This window comes from Phalacrocorax aristotelis, chromosome 1 (assembly GCF_949628215.1).
Source record: "Phalacrocorax aristotelis chromosome 1, bGulAri2.1, whole genome shotgun sequence".
Lineage (NCBI taxonomy): Eukaryota > Metazoa > Chordata > Aves > Suliformes > Phalacrocoracidae > Phalacrocorax > Phalacrocorax aristotelis.
The window spans coordinates 204998874-205022826 of NC_134276.1; the positions used below are offsets into that span (position 1 = coordinate 204998874).

Sequence of the window (23953 nt, forward strand, 5' to 3'; positions counted from 1 at the left end):
CCGTTGGTTGGAGTCGCCTGTGAGCTGCCCACGGGCAGTGCGGAGGCCATGGCTGCAGTCCAGCACGTGAGGGAATCTGGGCACGCGTTTTACCCTCCTAACGCGGGGGAAGTGCCCGCGGGGTGCTGGGGCCGGGCGGTGGCCGCGCACCTGCCGGTGCCCCCGGCCGTGGCGGCACCGCTGCGGGTCCCTCAGAAAACCGACTCAGGGAAACTTTCCGCCGCAGCATCCGGTGGCGGGAGCCGGCTCGTACTCTGGATCGGGACTGCGGGCACCGTTTAGCAGCCACCGGAGCCAGACGAGAGCAGAACTAAGTGCTTCCCGTCCCCCGTGACGTCCAACAGCAGCCTCGGCGCTGCCCGTCCGCGCCCCCGGGCCCCAGGGCGTCCGCCCGCCGACGCTCCCTCAGCGGCGGCCCCCCCGCGCCGCCATCTTGCGAAGGCGCCGCCAGGCGGGCTGCCGCCGCTGCGAGGCCGCGCCGCGCCATGGTGAGGAGCAGGGCGCTGTGGAGCTGCTGCCTGCAGCTCGCCGCGCTCCCCTCGGCGGCGGGCCGGTCAGGTGGAAAGCCGCAGCCGTTCAACGGCTCCTGCTGGAGAGCCGCGGAGCCGCCGCGGAGGGGGTGGAGCGGCACCATGGAGATGGAGGAGGAGGAGGACGAGACGACTCAGGGGCAGCAGCCGCCCGGGAGGTGAGCGGCTCTCTGGCGCAGGCAGCGCTGCGGGAGCGGGGGTCGCTGCCCCCGCGCCTTGCTCTGGGCAGGGAGGGGCCGAAGCGAGCGCCGGCACCTGCCCGACCTGCCGCCTAGCAAAGCCCGGCTTGGCGGCTGGGAGCTGGAGCAGCGCGGCGCCGCGCACCGGCTCTGAGCGCGGTAGCGGGTCTCTCTAGGCGTACGGTACCGGGGTCCCGACAGGGGTGAGCGGGCTCAGGCGCTGCGGGAGGCGGTGGGGAGCGGGGCCGGGGCGAGAGCCCCGCCGGCGGCAGCGGGGCAGGGAAAACGCGGCCGTCCGCTCGGAGAAGTTCGGGGGTGGGCGAGGTGCAGGGGCGGCGGAGCCTGGCCGGCGGGAAGCGGAGCGGTGCGAGGCGGCACCGTCCGGCGCCCGCCGGGCTCCCAGGCGGGCGTCGTGTGGCCGCGGGGCCGGGGCTGCCGCTGCCCCGGGGGACGCCGATGTCGCGGTGGGCAGCGGCAAATCGCGGCTGGTGCCGGCTCCAGAAACGGTCGGGATGGGGCGATGCGTTCGTGCCGGTGACAGAAATCCTGGAAGGAAAAGTCCTGCCGCCTCCCCTCGCAGCAGCAACGCTTCCGTTTCCCCGAAGTTGTCAGTAGAACGTGCTGCAGGAGGGCTGGACGGAGACGAGTTACACAACCGCCTGTAGAAAACCCGCTTGACGGCGTTGACGGTTCAGTGGATGCAGGGGAGGCACGAACGGATGTTTATCCGCCAGCGTTTCTCTTGCGTTCCGCAATGTCAATGCGAAGTGGAAGGTATTAGCAAAGTCGCTTAATGTAATTAGTTCAGTCAAATATTCCCAAGGATCGGCAATTACCTCTAGTAAGGATTTAGGGGAAGCGTTTGTTGAATGTCTTGACGGCATGCAGTTAAGTTCGTATTAAACTTCTGCAGAAATAGCTTTTCTAGTGATGATTATGGTTTCTTACTCTTCCATTTGCCAAATGGTGATTATGAAGCAAGTTTTCGATTTTAAATGAAAGTAGTATTTGTACTTAGGTATCTCTTCTTTATTTGTCAAACTACGCCGACTAAAGTGACATCGAAAACCAAGGATAGTGACAGGAAAATCACCTCAGTTTTCTGGCAAAGATCCTTGAAGAGGCTCATGTATGTTTAATTCATAGTAGCAGCTTTATCAGTTAATAAAGTAAGAAGCCTGATTCATTTTATAGGTAAGATTTTCAGGAAGATGAGAAGAAATAAATTTTTTATCTTATTAATGCAAGAATTATTGCAATAGTTGTTTTAGAAATGCCCAAAATGATCTGAAATTGAAATACCTATTATAAAAAGATAATTGGAATTCTGAATACGTGGAGATTGGAAAACCCTGTGTGATTCACTTGTGATGGACAGGATGAAGTAAGGGAGGGTAGTGAAATTGTTCAAATATAAGTACCAGTTAATTGGGCTTCAGCTTGGTCCAAATCAAGAGAGATCTGCAGCCTTTTAAAAGGGAAGCAATCAATTATTATTATCAGTTGTATTAATTAGGTAGATTTGAGGAATTACCTCAGCAGAAAATCTGATATTTCCTCAGCCTTCATAAAATCAAGATTGAACCAAACCTGCTAATTCTCTATTCAGAAATAGCTTTTAAGTGTGGTTTTTTTCTGCAAATGGGAAAGCAATTGTTTTGTCTGTGATGAGAAAAATTGACATGTTGCCATATTACTTAGTGTAATATGTACCTGCTGTGAAAATATTTTTTTCCTTTGGTCAAATCTATAAATCCCTTCCTGATCTCACTTTTTTTTTTTTCAGTCAATTGCTGCAAGTTTGTAGCTTGCAGTATGATGGCTAGCACTGGAATCAGTGCTAGCTTCTTCTAGTTCGCTTCTGCTTAGCATACTTCTAATATGCTCAGAGCCAGGGCCGTGGTAAATCACTTGGTCATCTTGTGTCTAAACGCAGCTTTGAGTAAAAAGGATTTTTCTGTAAATGAAATGTTGCACTTGGCTTGAATATTCTTAGAAAATCTAGGGAAGAAATTACATTTTATTTACTCTTTGCTTGTAGTATCTTAGTATTTAGCAGCTGTGTAAAGAAGGGATGATTTGGGTTTGAATAGCATACAACTGTGCTCAAGTAGATAAACCTTACAAAGCTGTTCATTGCCAAGTGACGCTATGAAAACATTTTGCTGCCATTGTGTCCCTACCCTGAAAAACAGGGTTCAATAAGACATTGTGCAAGTGAAAAGTCAAGTGGTAGAGAATGTATATGAAGATGTATATCAAGAGATTTTTCTTGTGTAAGACCTGTTGCCATGGTTGGAGCTGGTAGCGCTACTGTCTGCTGAGTAAGACTTATAATAAGATTTCAGTTTTTATTGCTTATAATATTTGGAAATAGTTTCAGTTAGGTGGAAATCTCTGATGCTGTGGACTGGTTTTTGAGAGAGGGTTTCAGAGAGGTTCAGCCGTTTCTGATAATGAGATTGTGGCAGTAACAAGTTGTATGTGTCTGTTCAGGTGTGTTTCATTTAAACACTTTGTCTCCTTAAAACACCTACATATTTAGGATGGTGCCTCGAAAATAACTAGATGGCTCACATTTGTGTTGGAAATGTGCCTTGACTCTTCCATAAGAAAAAAACAAACCAAACAACTTTAATATTAACACTTTTGTTGTTGACTAACAACCAAAGCACTTTGCATTTCATTTAGAGTACATGAAGAGACATCATCATCTAGAGTCGTGGGGGTAGAGTAGAAGGCTGGTTATATGTAGGAAAAAGAGTTGTCATGAAAAATGTTTATGTGTTGTGATGGTTCCAGTTTCCTTGGATATTTGTGTTTTGCTGTGTCTGGCGTTCTACCATTTGTAATTTCTTTTAATGGTTGTGTTTCAGTTAAAGAACCATAAGGGTGCTGTATCGCATATGCTTTCTGGCTTTCCAGAATGAAGTTTTGGAGAGTCAAAACTTTTATATTCAGAAAGGCTGATAATTTTCTAGCTTAACTCGTGTGAAAGATGATTTTTGAACTGTTGCATTCAAGAAAAACACTTTTTCAACAAAGAGAAATGGCTGTTTTCCTTGTCTTAACTGATATGGAAATTATTTTTTTTTATTTTGATACATTTGAGGTCAAATGTTATAAACAGTTCTATAAAATCCATATATGTATGTGGGGTGTACATACACAGAGAGAGAAAATGTTGGGACAAACAAAAGTTGAGCTTATGTTGAAATCTAAGGAGATTTAGAAAGAATTTAGGGAACTCTATTGCAGAGAAATCACATTGGGTCCTGTGTGCTTGGACTTTGAACTGAAGAAAGGACATCAAATAGAAAAGCATTTCAGTATGTATATAAACGAAATTGTACGACTGCTTATTAAGTTAAAAACTAGTTTAGTGCTTGGGTATTGCTGCACTTCCTGGACAACTGAGGTTTTGTAGGGTTTTAAAGGATTACTCTCGGTGTGAGTCTAGAGAAAGTTTGCATAGGAGTTTGTTCCTTTCTGGCACAGAGACAAAAGGAAAAAGAAAATTAAAAGGCTTAGTAAATGAGGTGGAGATAGCAATTGCGCAGTTGCAGACATGAAAGTGCCAGAGTTGTTTATAAATGAAATGCATCAGATCCTGCTTTGCCACGTGGATCCTACGGATCAAGGTTTTAACATTTCTATCCATTTTATGAAAACAGTTCTCACCTTGCCTCTATGGCTGTGTGCTACAACGGAAGTCAGATTTCTACCATAGTACGTTCAAGTGGAGCCTTAGTTTCATTATGTGTAGTAGTATTTATTTTTAGTGACACCTGACTGATGTAAGATATTAGGTGGGAAGCCTTTACCCTCAGGACAGAGTGCAAGCTTGTAATACTTTAAAACTTCATTTTAGTTTAGAAAAAACTGCGCTAACAGCTTCACTGTTGCATAAAAACTTAAAATACTACACCCAAGATGCATAGGCTGTTAATGCATGGGAGTGGCTAAAGTGTGTTTGTAAATGATAACCTGTAAAGTTTGTTTTTTCTAACAGTAAGCCCCATCCTGGAAAGGTTTGGCTCTTATTAACTCTAGTCACATCAGTAGCCCAACTGAAACTAATGAATTACTTGTTTGCATAAATACTTACAGGAGTGGAGCTGGTGCCAGAACACTGAAGTTGGGGTCCAGATCCTGTAGCTGGGTTGGTACAAGTTTTGTGTTTGCTCTTTTGGAAAAGGCTTATTAAAATTCTGTACAAGTGTGAAGGGCCATTCATGGAGATTATTGTTGCTGTTGGAATCCACTGTTTATCTGTCCAGCTGTGTGCATGTGTTATCTTCTCATATTTTTCTGTTGGTTTTAAAAACTGTCTGCATTTGATTTGTAATGCAGTTATTCTCATGTGTACCGTAACGCAGCTGTAATGCACAAACCTTGCTTCTGTACGTTGTCAGCCTGAGTCCTGCAGAGCAGGTGAGAAAACTCTCATCCCAGCTCTTGTGCTTTCAGCATTCTTCCCTACACATGAAGTAGTTGTATGAAATTAGTTGTTTAGGGAGAGCAAAGGAAAGCACTTCCCGCTCTGCTGTATGGAAAATTGACTCCTGCTTTCCTTTGGTGACTGTTTCAGCAACAGCACAGAATGACACTGCTCTTGTGCTTAATCATAATGATAGTCTAGGCTGCTCTTTTAAATGTGATGGCCACATTAGCCAACTTTTGGATACTTTTATTCAAGACTGCAGTAAAAGATGAGGGTAGAGAGGGAGATAACTTACCTTAAAGGGCTGTGTAGCTAAAGAAATTGGCTACTGGGTCTGTCATCTCTGTTAATATGCATGGCTTCTATGGACAACTACTGTCATAATGGGGATCATAGTCTAAACAGATTATGCATGCAACAGAAGACTTCTGTAATATTAAATACAGTTCATAAACATGTTTGGGGATTACAGAGTGCTTGTATTGGACAGGGACAGTCAGCTGGGGAGCATGGAAGCAAAGGGAAAATAGTTATATATTGTCCCAGTTCCAGGAAGAGGCATCTTTATGCAGTTGATATAATGCTCATAGCTGATCAGGTTTAACTCTGGGTTGAGAAATAGCTGGCTCCAGGTACTACTGATGGAGCTGACTCTAAAGGCCGTTTGCGTTTGTATCCAGAGACCTATACAGGTGTAGCTGACAGGCACTCCAAATGACTAGGAATAACTTTCTGTTGGTTTAGTTCCCCTAATGAAGGCCAGGAAAGTAGAGGTCAGAATGTGTAGTAAGGGGAGCAGGCTGCCCTTTGGGTGGTAGGCAGCTATTGAATTTGCTTGGTTATAATATGAAACATCACTCTTGAAGGAGGCAGCCAGAGAGTTTAAGCAGCATCAGTAGTTAAGTGCAAAACCTTGGATGGGGAATACATCAAAAATGAAGTCTTTTAGGGGTAGGAGGAATCACTGAACCTGACTTGGTTGTGTATGTAACTGAGCTACCCTGAGATAATGGAAGGTATTTAATAAATTACTTTTTTGCTAGCAGCACTGGCATAAGCAGGTTTTGTTTACAACAGTATATTCCTGTTCTCATCCTTCCCTGTCCTAGCCAGTTTGTTGGTGTAAACACTTGCGTGGTTACACAGTGATGCAGGTGAAAAATAAGTACCTATCTAGGGGATGGGAAGGTAAGAAGGGACTATCGGCTAGATCAGTTTCTTGAGCTAATTCACCACGTGGACACAAATGTTTATTTTGGCAAGCCTGGGGGAGTAATGAGGGCAGAAATGGGTTGGCTCATGGTGATGGTTGCTTAAGTAATACAGCTGTTGGAAGAATATGCCTAACAACAGATGACTGTGGGTAGATGCTTCAGAGTTGTTTTATTTGTAACTGAAACTTTTATTTAGATACCAAGAGAAAAAAATTTGCATTGTTTTTCTGTTGATCCTCAAAACTAGATAAGAATGGCAAAGCATCCATCCTAATCCTATGAGGTTGTTTTTGGAGAAAGCTATTTCTGTTTCTGTTATCAATTCAGTGAATCATCTTTCTTTAACAGTAAACAAGATCACTGTAGAGTCAGGAAACTTACAGATCTGTTGAGAACAAATTTGTAACTGGGCTGGCAACTGATAGCTGTGCTATGAAATGGTTGCATCCAAGAATGGAAGAAGGCTGTATTAGCATGGATTTTTTTGCTTTGTGGATGCTTGGAAAATATGGAAATAGGACATCACACAGAATCCCAAGCTGGCTGTTAAAATATCAAATAATTTGAATGAAAATTTCTGCACCGCTTGTTCCTGCTTGCAACTTCTAATGGGGAATCTCAAATAATAAAAGTATTTATAGATCAGCTAGTTGCAAACTTGAGAGATCTTCTTTGTGTGAAATCCTAAGGCCAAGAGTGTCTGGAATAATTGCTGCTGCAACTGCCGTTCCAGTCATAAAAAAATGATGTATAGTGAAAGAAAACTTCCAAGTTGCGTAGCAGTATACAGTTTGCAGAAAGCTCAGGTTCTTGCTTGGATAAGGCTACAGTGATATGATGAACAGCCTGAAGTACTGCACAATAAAAGTTTAAATGCATACAGAATTTTCCAGTCTCAAACTGTTCATTAATTAAAGCAGACAATTTCAGACCTGAAGGAAAAATAAAAGCACAGCCAAAACTTAGCTGGCAGTTGTTTGATAGTTGAGTGGGCGGGAAGCTTTTTTCAAAAAAGTACTTTATGCTCCCTAGTGTTTGCAAATATCTTACCTTTCAGCTGAAATCCTTTTTTTAATTTTGTTAAGTTTCAAGTCAAAAGGTGTGCTTTGTGCAGTCTCAAAAAATATGTATGTTGGAAGAAAACTTCTGAGTTGTGTAGCTGTACGTGTCTTGCAGAAAGCTCAGATTCATGCTTTGATAAGGCTACAGTGGCACGATGAAGCACAAACCAAATGAGTTTGCTAGGAATTGTGTGCTGTCCCTTTTAGGTGATATGTAGTGGAGCCAGTTCTGGATGTAGTCTATACAGAGACACAGCAGTTAGAAATGAACCAAACTCATTGCTTCAAAAATAGAGAAAACTAAGGATATTTGGAAAGCTGTAGAAGGTAAGTGTGAAGCTTTGTGAACATTCTTGGGATCCAGTAAACTGTAGCTTCATAGTAACTCTTTCTTAAACTTTCTGGCTTATGAATTTGTTAAATAAGGACCACATTTCTGTGTAGGAAAGAACGATAAATCTGTTCTGGCAGACCTCACAGTTAGTAGCATGGCTCTACGTTTAGTATGGAGAACTACATCCATTTCAGTTGTGGAGTAGCTGGTTGTTAGAGGAGACTGGGTAGAAAAGGTGACAACTCACACAACAGATTTTATGTCGATGCATTTCTTCAAATAAAGTTAAAATAATTAGGCTTGAAGCTCTGCTGTGTTTAAAAGACTATTTGAAAAAAAAAAGAGTGCTACTTGTGATGTTAATGCATCCTGTTTTCAACCTTCTTTTGGAACAGGAGAAGGACTAAAATGTTTAACTAAAATTTTGATTATTTTCCTAAGTAAACAAAAGACTCAAGGCCAAAATGTTTGTATCCCAGTTTTCAGTTGTATAAGCAATGCTAAGATAAACAGTTGACCCTAAACCTATTGTCCTAAGGGCTGTATCTGGTTTACAGGTGTAAGCCTGTTTACCGTGACATAAGACATGGTTTTCCATGCCATGTCCTGCCTGATCTACAACTTCTCTCATGCTTTGTAGATTGCTAGGGGCCTCTTAGTATTTGGTGCTGGAAAACCAGTTCTGTGAGCTCTGTGTTTTGACTCATGTTAGGCTTCATCCTATTCATCAGAGTGGTGTTCTTCCCCTCTGTCTAGAGTACCTTCTGCCCTCATGGATTCGGCATGACTAATGGTATCCTTTACTGGTTTGTCTATCTTGGTCCATTTCCTTTTCTGAACTCAGTTGGAGCAGTAAAGCACCTCTGAGTGTGGAGAGGATGGTTGCATTGCGCCTTGCCTGAACCCCTCTTATGGATGGTGACAATCCACTTGCCCTTATTTGTGGGTAAGTCACCTCATCCTGAAGGATGGATTCTATTTGTTAAGAAAGCAGTTTAATGCTTTTAAGTAGAATAGTAGTTTTCCTTCTTTATTAAAAAGTGCGGAAAATAGAAGATTTCTTGTGGAAACTTACAATAATGAATATTCACTGAGGATGTGACCCCTTCCCCCTGCGCCTCCCAGGTGAACACAACTCTACTCCGGTTTGATTTTTGGTGTCTCTATCACTCATAATTTGGCCGGCAATCCGGTGCTTAAATTTATTTCTCAAGTGTCAAACTATTATTTTTCTTCGGGAAGACTTCAGGAAAGCTGAATGAAAAATCATCTCCTTTCTGATGGGGTATTTTGTAATATTTAAAATATACATGCCAAATCTCCTTGTCTGTAGAGGCTTTCTTTTGCAGAAGGGTAAGAATCTCCTTAGACTAATAACTGGTTGAGTTTTAGTTTAAGCTAATGATTGCTGGCTTTCAAGAAGTGATCATCTACCCTTTTTTTAAGTAAGAAAATTAGATTTCTTTCACAGTATTCCATGAATATTCTAGGATATATGTTACCAGTTTAAATGGATCAGAAATGAACTGGCAAGATGGATACTTCAAAGGAATCTACATTTCATCAGGGATACTTCCTCAGTTAATTGTTTGCAAATGTGTCCCTTTCTTATGCATGTAAAAAGTATTCTGTGAGCACCAAGGTCTTTTTTTGCTTTCAGCTGCTTATGGAATACTAATGAAAGTAATGTATGCACATCATGTGGAAAATATGTTGGCAGACAGATACCTGCAGTGCCTAAATGCTTTGGCATTGTCTTTCTTTAATCAGCATAGCTGATCCCTACTTCCCCTAGAGGTTTATACTTTCAGAATAAGATCAAAGGTTTGTATGAAAATTTAAGCAAAAGCAGAATTGACCTATTTTAGAGATGAATGACTAGATAAACAGAAGCTTAAAAATAAAACCTTAGGCACTCTGGTCTCTAATATAAAATGTCTTGTAGGAACAATAATTACAGTAGTCATATATATTTAAAAATCAGACATCTGAGATGTTAACAGAAGAATTTCCTTGACTTAAGTACCTATCTGATTAAACTTTTGTGATTTATTTTCATGATGCTTTCTAGAAGAGTAGATGTTTTATGCCCTGTCTGTGTGCTTTGCTAAGTTAATAAGCTGACTTGGCATTGAAAATGCTCTTTGAGGAATGCCAAAAAAACCCAAACCCTCTTACGTTAAAGTAACATTTAAAATATCCATTACAATTTTTTGGGTATCCTGTCTGACTTTTCATGGCACTGATTCTTTTTGTTACCATTTATATCTGCTTAAATTGGTATAGAGCAAGTTGGGTGGCTGTTCCATTGGAGGCTGATGCCAGTAAATGTTTAGTGGAATAGAGAAAAAAGCCTAGGATTATCAACAGTTCAATTACAATTATGATGCGGATGGGGTATATTATTGCTAAATAGAAAATACATAAATGGAGTGGTTTCCGTAAAACTATAGGGAAACTAGAATACAAAGCAATTACATTAAACAAGGTTATGACCAATGGTAGTATTTATCAAAAAATTATATCAGCAATGTTTTCTGAATATTGTTCATGCTTCTTTATCAGACATGAATTTTGACATGTTAATATTTTATCCCTACTGTATGGCAAAATAATGGTTATTTTGTTACGAAAAATTCACAATATTTATAAATTTTCGTATCTTTCAACTGACACCACACTTTCTGTTTAGTTATCGGTTGCTGCTGAAATAGCAGGAACGGACTTTGCATTTGAAGTTAGAGCATCACCAGTCAATGCATTTGGGTTCAATTTGATGACACTTATATTTCTGTAAAATCTTAGCTGTAATGTTGCAGTGACAATATTTTTTTTTCCCCTGTAATTCTGAGCTTATGAGGGGCATGGTGAGTTATGCATACCCAGCTACTTAGAAAATATCTCATTTAACAAGTAATTTCTAAGAGAACTGAGGGCTTTAAACCTGTTCTGAAACTGAGTGGACTGGGTTTGGTACATCAGCCCAGTGCTTCCCATATGAGTTTACAGCTAAAGTTTGAGTATCTGAGTAAATGAAATAGTAGATAGTCTAAAACATGTGGTGGAGAGTTTTCCACAGGACGAACTTCAAAATTTTTAATTAAAAAAATTATTGCTGCACCTAAGCAGTTTATCATGCTCTCTGTTCATTACTGGTTATCTACCAGTTTTTTTCAGTTAGAGCTTATAAGTACCAGAAAGTTGTGCACTCTTGAGAATAGCAACCTATTTAAAAAAAAAACAACAAACTGTCAGAACAGTATATTTGCTTTCTACTGAAATGTTGAAAGTAAATATAGAAACTGAAGCATTTAGCTTCAACTGAATTCCTTTGGCAACTTTTAAAATAAAATAGGCATATTTGTCTTTTTTCTACCTCGCATATAATGAGATCACTATGACTCCATATTCCTAAGCTCTGCCACACTTTCGTGCAGTTTGGAATAAGACACTCTGACTTCTGAGTTTGCAGTTTTCTGAGAAATGTGCCAGAATGTTGACTTTATAGAAATAAGCTTGTCTTAGTTATTTTCTCACTTTTTTTTACGTTTCACAGTGGAATTAAGAACAGACATTGCAGCCCTGATTTATTTGTGACACTCCAATTTTCTGTGGCCTTTCATTAGTCAGTTCAGTTAAATTTGTATGAAAATTGTGTTTGAAACTGTTCCTTCTACTGTTATTACAATAGGCTTTTCCTTTATATTGGACAAAATAGGAAATAGGACCAAATATCTTCTGTGTCTGACTTTTCTGCATGTATGTGCAGCTGGTCAGTAGAAGTAATGTGTTATGAATGCTACATGAGGCTGCTGCTCTTACTACAAAAAAAAGTTACTATATAGGCAAATCCTAAGGTACCGTATAGTTCCAGTAGCTCTTGGTCAGGTTTGCAGGATCCTATTACATCAGGTGCTAAATCTCGTAAGTTTCAGGAGGAACTCCCTACTCTTCCAAAATGTAAATTAAGTAACCCTTCCCCCTCACTCTTGCAGTTGGTAGATAATAGTGTTAGTATCTGAAGCTGTGCATACCGGGGAGTAAAATTCTGCCTGAACTACAAAGAGATCTCATGTCTACTTGCCACAGCATGTTTTTTTAAGTCCTTTGTGTAATAGCAACTTTAAAAGCATATTTTGTTGAGGAAAAAATACAGTAGATTATAAAATGACAGGGGCAGGCTTATTTCTAATGCATGTGAGAACATTCAATCTTCTGTATGTTCATGTTAGTCCAAGAAAAGATTGATTAATTTAAAATTTATTTTAGTTCTCCTCAAAAAGATATGGATAAGAAAATGGGTGAAGAGCAGCCTTTGACTGTGTGTAGTCAGTACCCTAAAGAAGCAGTGAGGAAACGTCAGAACTCGGGTCGAGGTTCTCGGGGCAGCGATTCTTCCAGGACCTCCAGGAAGAGCTTCAGGCTGGACTACAGATTAGAAGAGGACGTCACTAAATCAAAGAGGGGCAAAGATGGGAAATTTGTCAACCCGTGGCCAACATGGAAATCACCAACCTTGCCAAATATTTTGAAATGGTCTCTCATGGAAAAAAATAACAGCAACGTGCCATGCTCAAAGCAGGTAAATACTTGCATGTTTTCTGTTCTTGATTTAGACTGCTTTTACTTCTGCTCTAATCAATAAAATAGGAGAGTTTCTACCTAATACGTATTAGGTGTCTTTTGGAGATTTTTCTAAGTGTTATTTTTCTGATTTTTTCATTATCACTTTGTTCTTTTTAAAAGGAGGGTTACTACTTTCTGCCTCTCTAATTTTTTTTCGCCTTTCTCTTAGTTCCACACCCTTTGATTTATAAAGCTTGGTTTATATTTACAAAAACAACAAAAATAGTCCCTTAGCTCAGTCATAAACTATAGTTGCACTCTTTCCTTTTTAAAAGGAGTTGTCTTATGAAGCATGCTGCTAATATTACTAATATTGAATGAAACAGCCATGGAATATCTAATTTTTAAAATTTTGCCTTTTTTTTTTTCCAGACCACCAGACAACATTACATCTTTTTCATAAAAATATAATAAGTAGTTGCTGCCATTCACTTATGAAAGTGTTTGCAAATCTATGTATTTCTGTTCCAGTACACCAGGATAAAAAACGGCATATGTTAAAACTAACCTGAGCAAGTATTTGTACTGAAATACTAAAGGTCCAGTGCCAGTTTACTGGGAAGCACCATTATTTGTTCTTGGTGTATTGCTTCTGTCAGATATTGTATATAAAGGAAGAGGTAGGGAAAGCAACTTCTCAGTTTACTTCAGATTACTTCTCAGTGTGTTTTCTAATGTGTTGACTGCACTGGAGAAAAGCTGTGCTGAAGGGTGCACAACCAGGGAAAGCGTTTTTGAACAAATAGGTGTTAGTAATGCTTTTAAGCATCTAAGAAGGCAAGCGTAAGCTATAAATCTCACAGTATTTAGCAAAGAGCTTATGCTTTTCATTTTTACCTTATGTGAATTAACTGTGAAGGAGCGAATTCAATCAGCTTTACAGACAGGAAGGCTGTGTTACTTCTTAACACACGATGGCCAGAAGTTTGGGGTGTTTTTTTTTTAAGGATGTGTGTCATGGAATAAATTTAAGGGAGAAATAATCTTGGCTGTAATTTTTGTATAATAATAAGAGTTTGACTTCAGAAGGAAGTGCAACAACAAACCTATTTTGGTCTTGGGATCCCTTCCAGCAATTTACTGTTTTAAATTTGGTGTCTTGCTTCTAGACATTGTCTGCACCTTGTAGTAGTTAACAGTGGTTGTGTTTCCGTACGTACAGCTTTCTAAGCCGTGTGCTGCATTATGATACTTTGGCCACGTTTTGTGTGAAATTCACATCTTTGCTTTTTCAATTGCCTTTGACCAGTGCCCCATTCTGTGTGTGTACAGTAGGCTTCTTATTTTGCCAGAAAGTCAGTTAGTGACCAAAGTACCTAGTGGTAAGTGCTAAGGTGTATTAGAGAGTACAGAATATAGAGCTCTGATGGCAGTGGAGAACTACAGCACTCCCCTGTAATTTACAGATTATCCCTGCAATAAAGGATGATTACAAAGAAATCTACACTGTATCAGTTGTAAAGCTCTCTTTACCAAGCTCTCCCCAAATCAGCTGGGATTCATGTTGGACTAATTTTATTGCTTTGTATCTGAAACTTTTTAATTAAGTGCCTGCAATTATGCAGCAGCTCAGTGAAATGAATCGGAAATAGAAGAACCTAGGTGGGGATCAATGAAATGCACTTCTTGGGGCCTTAGTCATTTTGGTGCTTGTTCCAGCTATGTTTGCTCCACACCTAAATCAACCTGTAAAGCACTCTGCGCTTGTTCCAAATTCAAACTAAGGGCTCCATACTTTATTTAGCACTGCTAGATAGCTTATCCTTCGAGCAGACTCCTACTTCAGTTTCCACATTGAGGGTGCCTAGTGATGCCCTACTGCACTGGGTAGGTTCAGTTTATCTCTACCAAGTGCTTTGCATACACAACAAAAGCGTATTATCCAGGATAGGTACTTGATGGTGTAAAAGCTATATGTGTTATAATCATGCCTTCACAACAAGGCTCCACCATTATCCAGAATGCATAGACTTCTCAAGCTTTCATTACAGGTTTTATTAACAACTTTTTTTCAGTGCTGTTGAAGTGTCTTTCATTGATGGATCAACAATTCCAATTGTTCTCATTTCTGTAAAATCCAGTGGTATTCCAGTATGTACTAAGCGCCAAAAATCCTAAGCTAATTAGTTAGTCTTACCAAAGCCCATCATGTGTTTCTCCTTGCTTTGCATTAGGAAGGAAAGAAGAATGTGGGAGGGGGGAAGGGGCACAGCAGGAGGAATTTTTGTGTTACTCCAGTGACAAAGATAAGACAATATTAGGCACATTTTGCTTATGTTGGTAGCTGATTTGACATTAATGCCATATTTCAAAGATGTTATAATTCTTGTAGTATTAATGTTTCTGGTTAGTCTGACAGAGAACAAAATGTACTATAGCAGGATAAAGGTTCCATAAGATTGTGTGTGTCGTTCATTATGTTGTTTTATCCTGTTTTATGAGTTTTAGGAATTTCATATGACACATACTGCCAGTAGACCTTGTGTTGTAGTTTGAAATCTTATGAGTTGAGTAATGAGTCCTTATTGCTTTAAAAGGTAGTTTGGGGGATTTTAATGTACTTTTGTAAAATATTTAAAAAAACCCAAACCAACAAATGCAAAACCACAAAAAAAACCCCAAACCCCCTGCACTGAGAAGTAATTGTGATTTACTAAGTGAGTCCATGGGAGATGAGATGTAAATCACTGATTTGGATCAGATGTCTGTGTATCACAAACCTGTAGATCTCATAGAGAGTCAGTGCTTTCCAGGTTACATTGCCTTTGTGCTCTTGGTTTGCCTTGAAGTTTTGTTCACAGAATTTTGTTTAAAGAAGTTAGGGTACTAGTTGTTTGAACTGTGCTACCCTTTATCAATCTTCCTGTCTGTATGTCCTTTACGAATGCCTTTTATAGTCATTAGTTTCACCTTTAAATCAACCGTTCAAAATATTTAATAGTGTCTGTCCTAGTGACATCCCTGTAAAGCCTTTAATAGGGCAAATGTGTCATGGTTTAACCCCACCCGGCAACTCAGCCCCACACAGCCGCTCGCTCACTCACTCACCCCTGGTGGGATGGGGAGAGAATCGGAAGAGTAAAAGTGAGAGAACTTGTGGGTTGAGATAAACACAGTTTAATAGGTAAAGCAAAAACCACTCATGTAAGCAAAGCAAAACAAGGAATTCATTCACTCCTTCCCAAGGGCAGGCAGGTGTTCAGCCATCTCCAGGAAAGCAGGGCTCCAACATGCAGAATGGTTACTTGGGAAGACAAAATGCCATCATTCTGAATGTCCCCCCCTTCCTTCCTTCTTCCCTCAGCTTTATATGCTGAACAGGATGTCACATGGTGTGGGATATCCCTTGGGTCGGTTGGAGGGAACACAGCCGGGACAGCTGACCCCCAGCTTCTCATGCACCCCCAGCTTACTGGCTTTGACGCTGTGTAAGCACTGTTCAGCAATACATAAAACATCAGTCTGTTATCAACACCGCTTTGGTCACAAATCCAAAATGTGGCACCATATTGAGCTACTGGGAATAAAATTAACTCTATCCCAGCCAAAACCAATACAATATGTTTCAATCCCAGTTAAGAACTCATTGTTCACATTTCCAATTAGCTGGTCCTTAATCTATTTAGTATTGTTTGTTAATGTTGCATGATACTAACTTTGAAAACTATTTTGTGTCAAATGTTGGCAAAAATAAAGTGGATTCCTTTAGAGTTCTCAGAATAATTTGTAGTCTACCTTTATCAACAACTACTTAAAAGAGCTTTTTCCATTTAAAAAAATGTACTTACTGACATAAATTGAATTACGACAATTAATTATCAAATTCAGTATCTGAGTTTAACTTCCTTGAAATAATCTGATTTGTTGACTTAACCACATGTAATTTGGTGGGTTGTCCTAATTTCCATTTTTGAGTATTTTGTTAGTTTTGTGGGTGGTCTTTTTAAAAATTTTTAAAATTGAATTTTATTCAGTTGAATTATTTTAAATAAAGTATTGAATTTTAATTGAAGTGTCACAATATAAAACACTCTGGTTCAGATTTCTCCTGTCAGTGGCGTTCCCATGTCCTTAGAATGAAATAGAGATAAGAAAGTGATGTTTCCTTCTTGGAGAAGAAGCAATTAGGCTCAGTCTAATAATCACAGAATAACAGGCTGGAAGGGACCTCAGAGATCATCTAGTCCAACCTTTCTAGGAAGAGCAGAGTCTAAACAAGATGGCCCAGCACCCCGTCCAGATGACTCTTGAAGGTGTCCAACATGGCCGAGTCAACCCCTTCCCTGGGGAGATTATTCCAATGGTTGACTGTCCTCACTGTGAAAAATTTCCCTCTGGTGTCCAATCGGAATCTCCCCAAGAGCAACTTGTGTCCATTCCCCCTTGTCCTCTCCATGTGACTCCGTGTAAAAAGGGAGTCTCCATCTTCTTTGTAGCTACCCCTTAAGTACTGGTACATGGTGATGAGATCCCCTCTGAGCCTCCTTTTCTCAAGGCTGAACAAACCCAGCTCTCCCAGCCTACCCTCATATGGCAGCTTCCCAGTCCTTTGAACATCTTGGTGGCCCTTCTCTGGACCCCTTCCAGCCTGTCCACATCCTTTTTGTATAGCGGGGACCAGAACTGCACACAGTACTCCAGGTGTGGCCTGACAAGCACTGAGTAGAGTGGGCTGATGACTTCTTTCTCTCTGCTGGCGATGCCCTTTTTGATGCAACCCAGCATCCTGTTGGCCTTCTTGGCCATACTCCTACTTTTGTTCTTGTCTGAATTAAGGGATTGTATTGTACTAATGTTATATTCAGCTTTATAGAAGGTTATCTCTTTCCTGGAGGCAGTAATGAAACTTTTTCAGTAGTCATATCTTGTCCATTAGCTCTCAGAAGAAGCACTTTCATTAATATTTTATTATTCAGAGTAGGATTGCAAGGGTGTGGGGGTGTTTTTTCCCAGTATATGCCCTCCAAATCAATAAAATATTGTGGAGAAAGTAACTTTCCTGAAGGTGTCAGGACTGTTTTAGCAAGGGAAATCCTAGATTCCTCAACTGTCACAGCATCAGCTGGGCTTTTAAGGGAGCAGGAGGTTAGCTCTGTCTAAGGTCACTGATAGCACTAATCTGCTATCCTAGACCTAGAGAATGAGAGCAGCAACCATGATAGGGAGACTCTGACTAGGAACCAGAAGTACTGGGACATCCATGATTACCAGGGAGAGAAGAGTGTCAGGAGTCTGTAGAAGGTGCCTAACAGAAAAATTCTTCTGAAGTGATGTGAGGAATTCAGACCAGAACTGTTTGTGAGGAGCGCTTTAGCCACACTGTGGCAGAGCTGGAGATGGTCTGGAGTCCTGAGAAGACTTGTTGGTTGGTTGGTTTTTTAATAGGAAGACTCTTTATTACAAAAAAAAAAAAAAAAAACCAAACCACAAACTTCTGCAGAAGCATCTCAACCAAACTGCAGTGAAGAACGTATTTCCTGTTCAAAATGAGCGAACGAGCAGTGGTTTGATGATGTGTTTCAGCAGATAATGTACAGCCATGGCCTCCTTTGTGCCAGCTGTCCTCTTGAGGCTGCACATAGGGTCAAATTTGGAAGCCAATCAAGCCGAAAGCTGTTTTCCTCCTCTGGATTAATGTTCGGCTTTTCAGAAAAGTTCTTTGACTTGCAGACTTGAGTGGGGACTGCAGAAGCATTGAGGCTGGAATAAGAGGGCAGGTGGGGGAAAGTTCCCATAACTTTGTTACACACAGAAGCATGGGATTTAGGTCGATTTAAGTCGTTCTTGGGATGGCATCCTGAACATACAGAGATCAGTATTGTGACTTTTTCAGTAATAATTAAACTTCAATTACCTGGAAGGCTTCAATAAAACATCACAAGAAGCATAGCTAAGTGCCTAAAGGACCATCTTAAAAATGAGATCTGAGTTTTAGTTTGTGTTTTATGAATGTTCATTGAATTATTGGCAGGATGGAAAGAGAGAATGGTAAAAGCTACCATTAGTCAATGAGGTTAACCTCCATGTGCTGCTTCTATACGTAATGGGAGAGAGGGTCTGCTAAAGGCAAATAGAGCTTTTGCGGAATGCTGTTGGGAACACCGCATTCTCTTTCATTTGAGGATCTGTGACTTATTTGTATTAAGACTTAGGGGATGCTTCATTTAGTTGCACAAGCTAAACCTGAGCATTTGCTACAGTCCAGGGTGTGTACATATTCTTTTCTGGGTCAGGAAGATGATCGCAAAGCATTTCCCAGGATGTTAGTCCTTGCTGTGCTTTCATTGCAATGCTTTCAGACTTTCTTTCTCTTGCTCAGGTAGGTCTCCTGGCCTCATGGGATACTCTGGAGCTCTCCTCTCTCTTGACAGAGAAGTGAAAATGTAATAAAAACGTAAGATGAAATTAGGAAGAAGTAGCTGGGGAAGATGGTAATTTAAAAGGCATCCGTTCCATGTTGCAGTTTTCTGGTCACCTAGAAATATAACCAAACCCAAGTCTTGACTGTCATGATTTGTGCCTTGTATGCAATTTTTGTTCTGCGGCCAAGTACATTCTGAAATCTCTCATGTGTATTGTGTTTTTTTTTGCTAGGAACTCGATAAAGAGCTTCCAGTGTTAAAACCTTACTTTGTTCAAAAGCCGGAACTTGCTGGGAAGACGGGAACTGGTATGCGAGTCACATGGTTAGGACATGCCTCCGTTATGGTGGAAATGGATGAACTTATATTTCTCACTGACCCGATCTTCAGCCAGCGAGCTTCCCCTACTCAGCTGGTGGGTCCCAAGCGCTTCCGAGGACCTCCGTGCACAGTAGAGCAGCTCCCCAAAATAGATGCAGTCGTGATCAGCCACACCCATTATGATCATTTGGACTACAACACTGTAATGAGTTTAAACGAACGCTTTGGGAGTGAACTGCGCTGGTTTGTGCCTCTGGGGCTCTTGGACTGGATGCAGAGATGTGGTTGTGAGAATGTGATTGAACTGGATTGGTGGGAAGAGAACTGTGTCCCTGGTCATGATGCAGTAACTTTTGTCTTCACCCCTTCTCAACATTGGTGCAAAAGGACTGCGACAGACGATAACAAGGTTCTTTGGGGCAGCTGGTCTGTCTTGGGACCTTGCAATAGGTTTTTCTTTTCAGGAGATACTGGATACTGTGTTGCTTTTGAACAGATAGGAAAAAGGTTTGGACCTTTTGATCTTGCAGCCATCCCCATTGGAGCTTATGAGCCAAGGTATGAAAATCAAAGTTTGATCAAAATACATAAAAGAAATTATATTCTGATGACCAAAAAATGCACCCAAAAGCAAAAACTGTAGGTATAGTAAGATTTTACAACAGAACACAGAGGTGTAAGAAGGGAATTGCTGAATGACAAAAAAAAGAAAAGCAGGCAGACGGACGATGGAGCTGAAGTGTCTGGGATACTTGCCCGTGTATGTGTGGTGTTCTTGGGGTTTGGTTTTTTTTTTCTTCAGCCTTAAGCACAGCAAGGATGACTTGTCTTACTTTCTTCCATGAAAAATGTAGAATTACTTTGTGCTTTTTCTTTTAAGTAGCGTCACTTAATCCAACCCATTTAGATGTGTGCAGTTTGCAGCATTTTTCTCTTGCTTCAGTCCTTATGCTGTTTTTGCAACTTATCTGGAGATAAAGATGAATCCTTTGTAGAGTGTGAAAGATCTGTTTGTTTAAGTACCTGTATCCTACTTATGAGAGGCTATCTTAACTTTTAGATGGTAACACTCGTGTAACGCTGGAAGCAGAGCATGTATAGACTAGGAAAAGAACATAGAATAACGTGGTAACAATCCGGTATCTTTCAGGAATTGCCAGACTCTCTCTCTGCTTTACCCCTGGTTCCCCCAGGCTATCTTCTGGAGCACACACTTCGTGGTTGTATGCTGCTAGCGTGAATTTTTTTCAGGGATGGATTTAAATCTATGGCTTTAATGCCTCAAGGCACCAGTAATACATCCTTATATTATACTAAGAAAAAAATGTTTGAAAAGAGAGGCGAAATACATGAACTGCTGTTTTGTGGGCGTGTTGGTATATTCCAGCTTGCTGCTTTTTGAGTGTTCTGTATGTTGTTCAGGCATAGATGCTTCATAATTTTTTTAAATTAGGTGAGCATTTTGGGTTTGGTTTTTTTGGGTGGTTTGTGGGCTTTTTTTTTTTTTTTTTAAGATTCTTTGCAGCTAACCCAATGAAAGTAAAGAAGTCTTGCACTGAATTAGGTGACACAGAAACATTTACTTTTGTGTTTTGGCAGGTGGTTTATGAAATACCAGCACGTGGATCCTGAAGAAGCAGTAAGAATCCATATTGATGTTCAGGCAAAGAAGTCTGTAGCAATTCACTGGGGGACCTTTGCTTTAGCAAATGAGGTAAATTTCACCACTGTACCTGAGTTCAGATTTCCTGAGCACACAGTCAGTAATGAAGCTTTGCTCTTGCAGTTTAACCTACATATTTGTACCTGTATACTTAAAATGTAAACTTTATATAACTGAAAAGTTGTTACTATCTATACTCCAGTTAAAAACAATGCTTAGCTTTTCATAACCAATTACATAAAATATTGAACATCAGAGTTATTGAAACAAACGTGGAGGATTTCCGATATCCAAAAGTTGAGGAACCTGAAAAGTCGGGACTCGTGCAATAATAAAAGTAAACTCAGCAGAGCTTCACTTGGAGACAGTAAGAATTGCGTGCTTGTAGGTCAGTACAGTATTTATTAATCTGTCTAGTAAAAAAATTGAACAGTATTTTTCATAGTTGGTTCATAGTTGAATACCAGCAACAATATGAAAAACTGAGTTATTCCGAGTTGCTGATTTTTTGTTTATTTTCTTTATACCTCCTCCTCCCCCTGCCAAGTCCACAGCTCTAATGAGGTTACCCAGGTACCTTAGTAGGGACGAAAAATTCAGCAAAAGGGAAGTAGCTACATCTACCTTGATACTCCTTGTCCGATAGCTGTTTTTCAACTTTACCTTTGCATCAGTTGCACCACTTTATCTTACAACTCAGTCCTGATGCTGTTAGCTATGTTCACCTGATATGCCATGTTTTCTTCAACTTGCATATAACATTTTCTATCCATGATGCTTCTAATAAGTTGTGTCACTAGTGCCCATGGTACAAATGCTGTTGTGTATTTAGCAGCACAAAAAGATGGATGATTTCTCCCTGATGATGCCTTTTGTGAAATGTAACAAATACATTGATGTAATTTCGGGGGACCTCACTGAAATGGCACTAGTTTTTAAGCATTAAAGCTGACAACTATGTTTTACTAAATGAGATAAAGCGCCATCTGCTGACCTGCTAACCCTTGCTCCTCAGTGCTAGCGGTAAGGAATCATCTGATTTCTGCTTCTGAGAGATCTGGTTCAATACATTGAAGACGACTGGCTTCTGGGTGATAGCTTGTGCCTTGCTAGTTACTCTGCAACTGTAAATCAGCATTCTTACTGCTTAAAAACTGAGAATGAAACAAAAGATTTTAATTTGATAAACATATTCCCCTCTTCTTAGATAACGTTTAAAAAGCAAATAATTTCTTGTTTAGAGCAATGATAATCTTTTTTCTCCCAAATGCTGCAGTGGTATCTTTTCCCTCATATTGTTCTTATTTTCCAGTATTACTTGGATCCTCCAGCTAAACTGAATGAGGCTCTTGAAAGATACGGCTTGAAAAAAGATGACTTCTTCGTCTTAAACCATGGAGAATCACGGGACTTGAGTACCAATGATGCATTTGAATAATGAAACAGTAGGAGTTCCTTGTAAGCCTCATTTGGTTTGAACTAGCAATTAATGTTACAGATATTAATATGATGTACTTACAAAGTAGAGTGGATTTTTAGATGCCAGGTTTGTCAGTTTCAGAACTAAAACCTGCATACCAATTTCACGATAAATTTACTAGTTATGTGGTTTATAAATTTTGAGAGGTGACCTAAAAACTGGTTAGTATATAAGCTATTGTCTGGGAATAACTTGCTGCTTCCACTCTTATGTACACACACCACTGACAAATTACTGTGGTTTTTTTTGTTTTTTGGCTTTTTTTAAACTCTTCATCTTTCCTGCAACAGCAATAATAACCTCAGCACAGGACATATTCTTAAAATTAATGGCTGACTTGAATTCATCATTGTTAAAATGTCATCTCCCACGTTTTAGTCATTAATCTTCAGGTTATGCCCTGTACCTTGAAAGCTTCACTGTGTTTTGTGGTGTGGAGTCTTCCAACAAAGCTGTGTTGTTAAAGCACAAGCACAGTAAAATAATTATTTTACTCAGTGCTGCTACATCTTCATATATAGATGAACCACAAAAGCTGAATTTTACAATGATCTAAAGAAATGTGCCTTTTAAAGAGAGAGATAATTTAATATTGCATCAGTGATGTGTAAAATTTACTGCTGGCCAGAGTATCTGCACAATTGCATTGTTTTGTCAGTATTTTTAAGTTAGGCCTGAATGTGTCTAAAATAACCTTCTTGTCAAATGCAGTACATGAAATTGAAGAGTCCTTCAATAGCGCTTGTCTTTGCATTGACTCAGTATATTATTAAGTACTTTTTGTTTTGTTTTTTTTAAGTGAAAAGTCTTAAGCAAGGGCTGTGGTATTTTTTTCTTATAGCTTCCCTATAATTTTAAAGTTGAATGAGAGATTACAACATTGTTCAGTATTGTAAAACTTGGCTAAATATATCTGTATCAAGTTGCCATGCTAATTTACAGAATTAAAGCCTATTGTTGCCAATAAAATGGGTTGTTATTCTCCTTCATAATTCATTGGCAAATCTTTTTGTTGTTGTTGTTCATGATTTGTTTTGGTCTAAGGGATACATGTATTTTTTTTTGCTTTTGCTGTGCTTTACATTTTATGTTCATACTCCATGAAGATAAATAACACACACACCCCTCATTACTTCCCTGCAATTTAAAGACATGAACTTCTGGCAACTAATTAAAACCACTTAATGAGATTTCATGCTAGGAATGAACTGAAGTAATCTTTGAACTGTTGACAGTTATCTTTTAAAAATCTGTGTCAGTAGGTCCTAGAAGTCTTAAAGGTCTTAACATCAACAAAGAACAGCACAAAAAGGCTAAGATTAGTTAGTCCAAGTTCATGCTGAGGAAGGGTTCTGGGACAGAGGATTATACTTACATGTAAGAAAAAAGTAGCTTCCATTCCTTTGGTAGGATTCATATTTGACAAAGATTTCTTACAATTCTAGTATGGTCTAGATGTATTCACTAGAATGTATTCAAAACCAGTTTAAATCTACTCTCAGTCATTCCGTGTTGATTTTGGGGAGGGTATTTCAGATGAAGTCTCTGTTGGGCCTCATTTTTACACAATAGCTTCAGTAACGATTTTGATAACATAATGCATATTACACATCCATAACATTGTGGAGGACACCAAGCTGCAGGATGTTTTGAGTACTTTGAAGGACATGGTTGAAACTGAAATTGGGTTTGAGGTGGTTTTTTTTAGCTTTCAAAATCATCAATAGACTCTTCAGTAA

The 23953-nt window shown here is 40.0% G+C and overlaps 1 protein-coding gene across 7 annotated transcripts; it reads left to right on the forward strand.

The window, feature by feature from the left end:
• Positions 1 to 15: 15 nt before the first annotated feature.
• Positions 16 to 23206, forward strand: NAPEPLD (N-acyl phosphatidylethanolamine phospholipase D). 7 transcript variants are annotated; one of them, XM_075081444.1, is made up of 6 exons: positions 632 to 688; positions 7636 to 7755; positions 12032 to 12344; positions 18983 to 19629; positions 20671 to 20785; positions 22047 to 23206. In XM_075081444.1, the coding sequence occupies exons 3-6, from the start codon at positions 12048 to 12050 to the stop codon at positions 22170 to 22172; spliced, it is 1185 nt and encodes a 394-aa protein (XP_074937545.1). In that variant the 5' UTR covers positions 632 to 688; positions 7636 to 7755; positions 12032 to 12047; the 3' UTR covers positions 22173 to 23206. The 7 variants fall into 7 exon arrangements, with proteins under 7 accessions (XP_074937540.1, XP_074937545.1, XP_074937547.1 ...); XM_075081443.1 differs by lacking the exon at positions 632 to 688 and adding an exon at positions 4730 to 4871; XM_075081440.1 differs by lacking the exons at positions 632 to 688; positions 7636 to 7755 and adding exons at positions 4782 to 4871; positions 8519 to 8708.
• Positions 23207 to 23953: the final 747 nt, after the last annotated feature.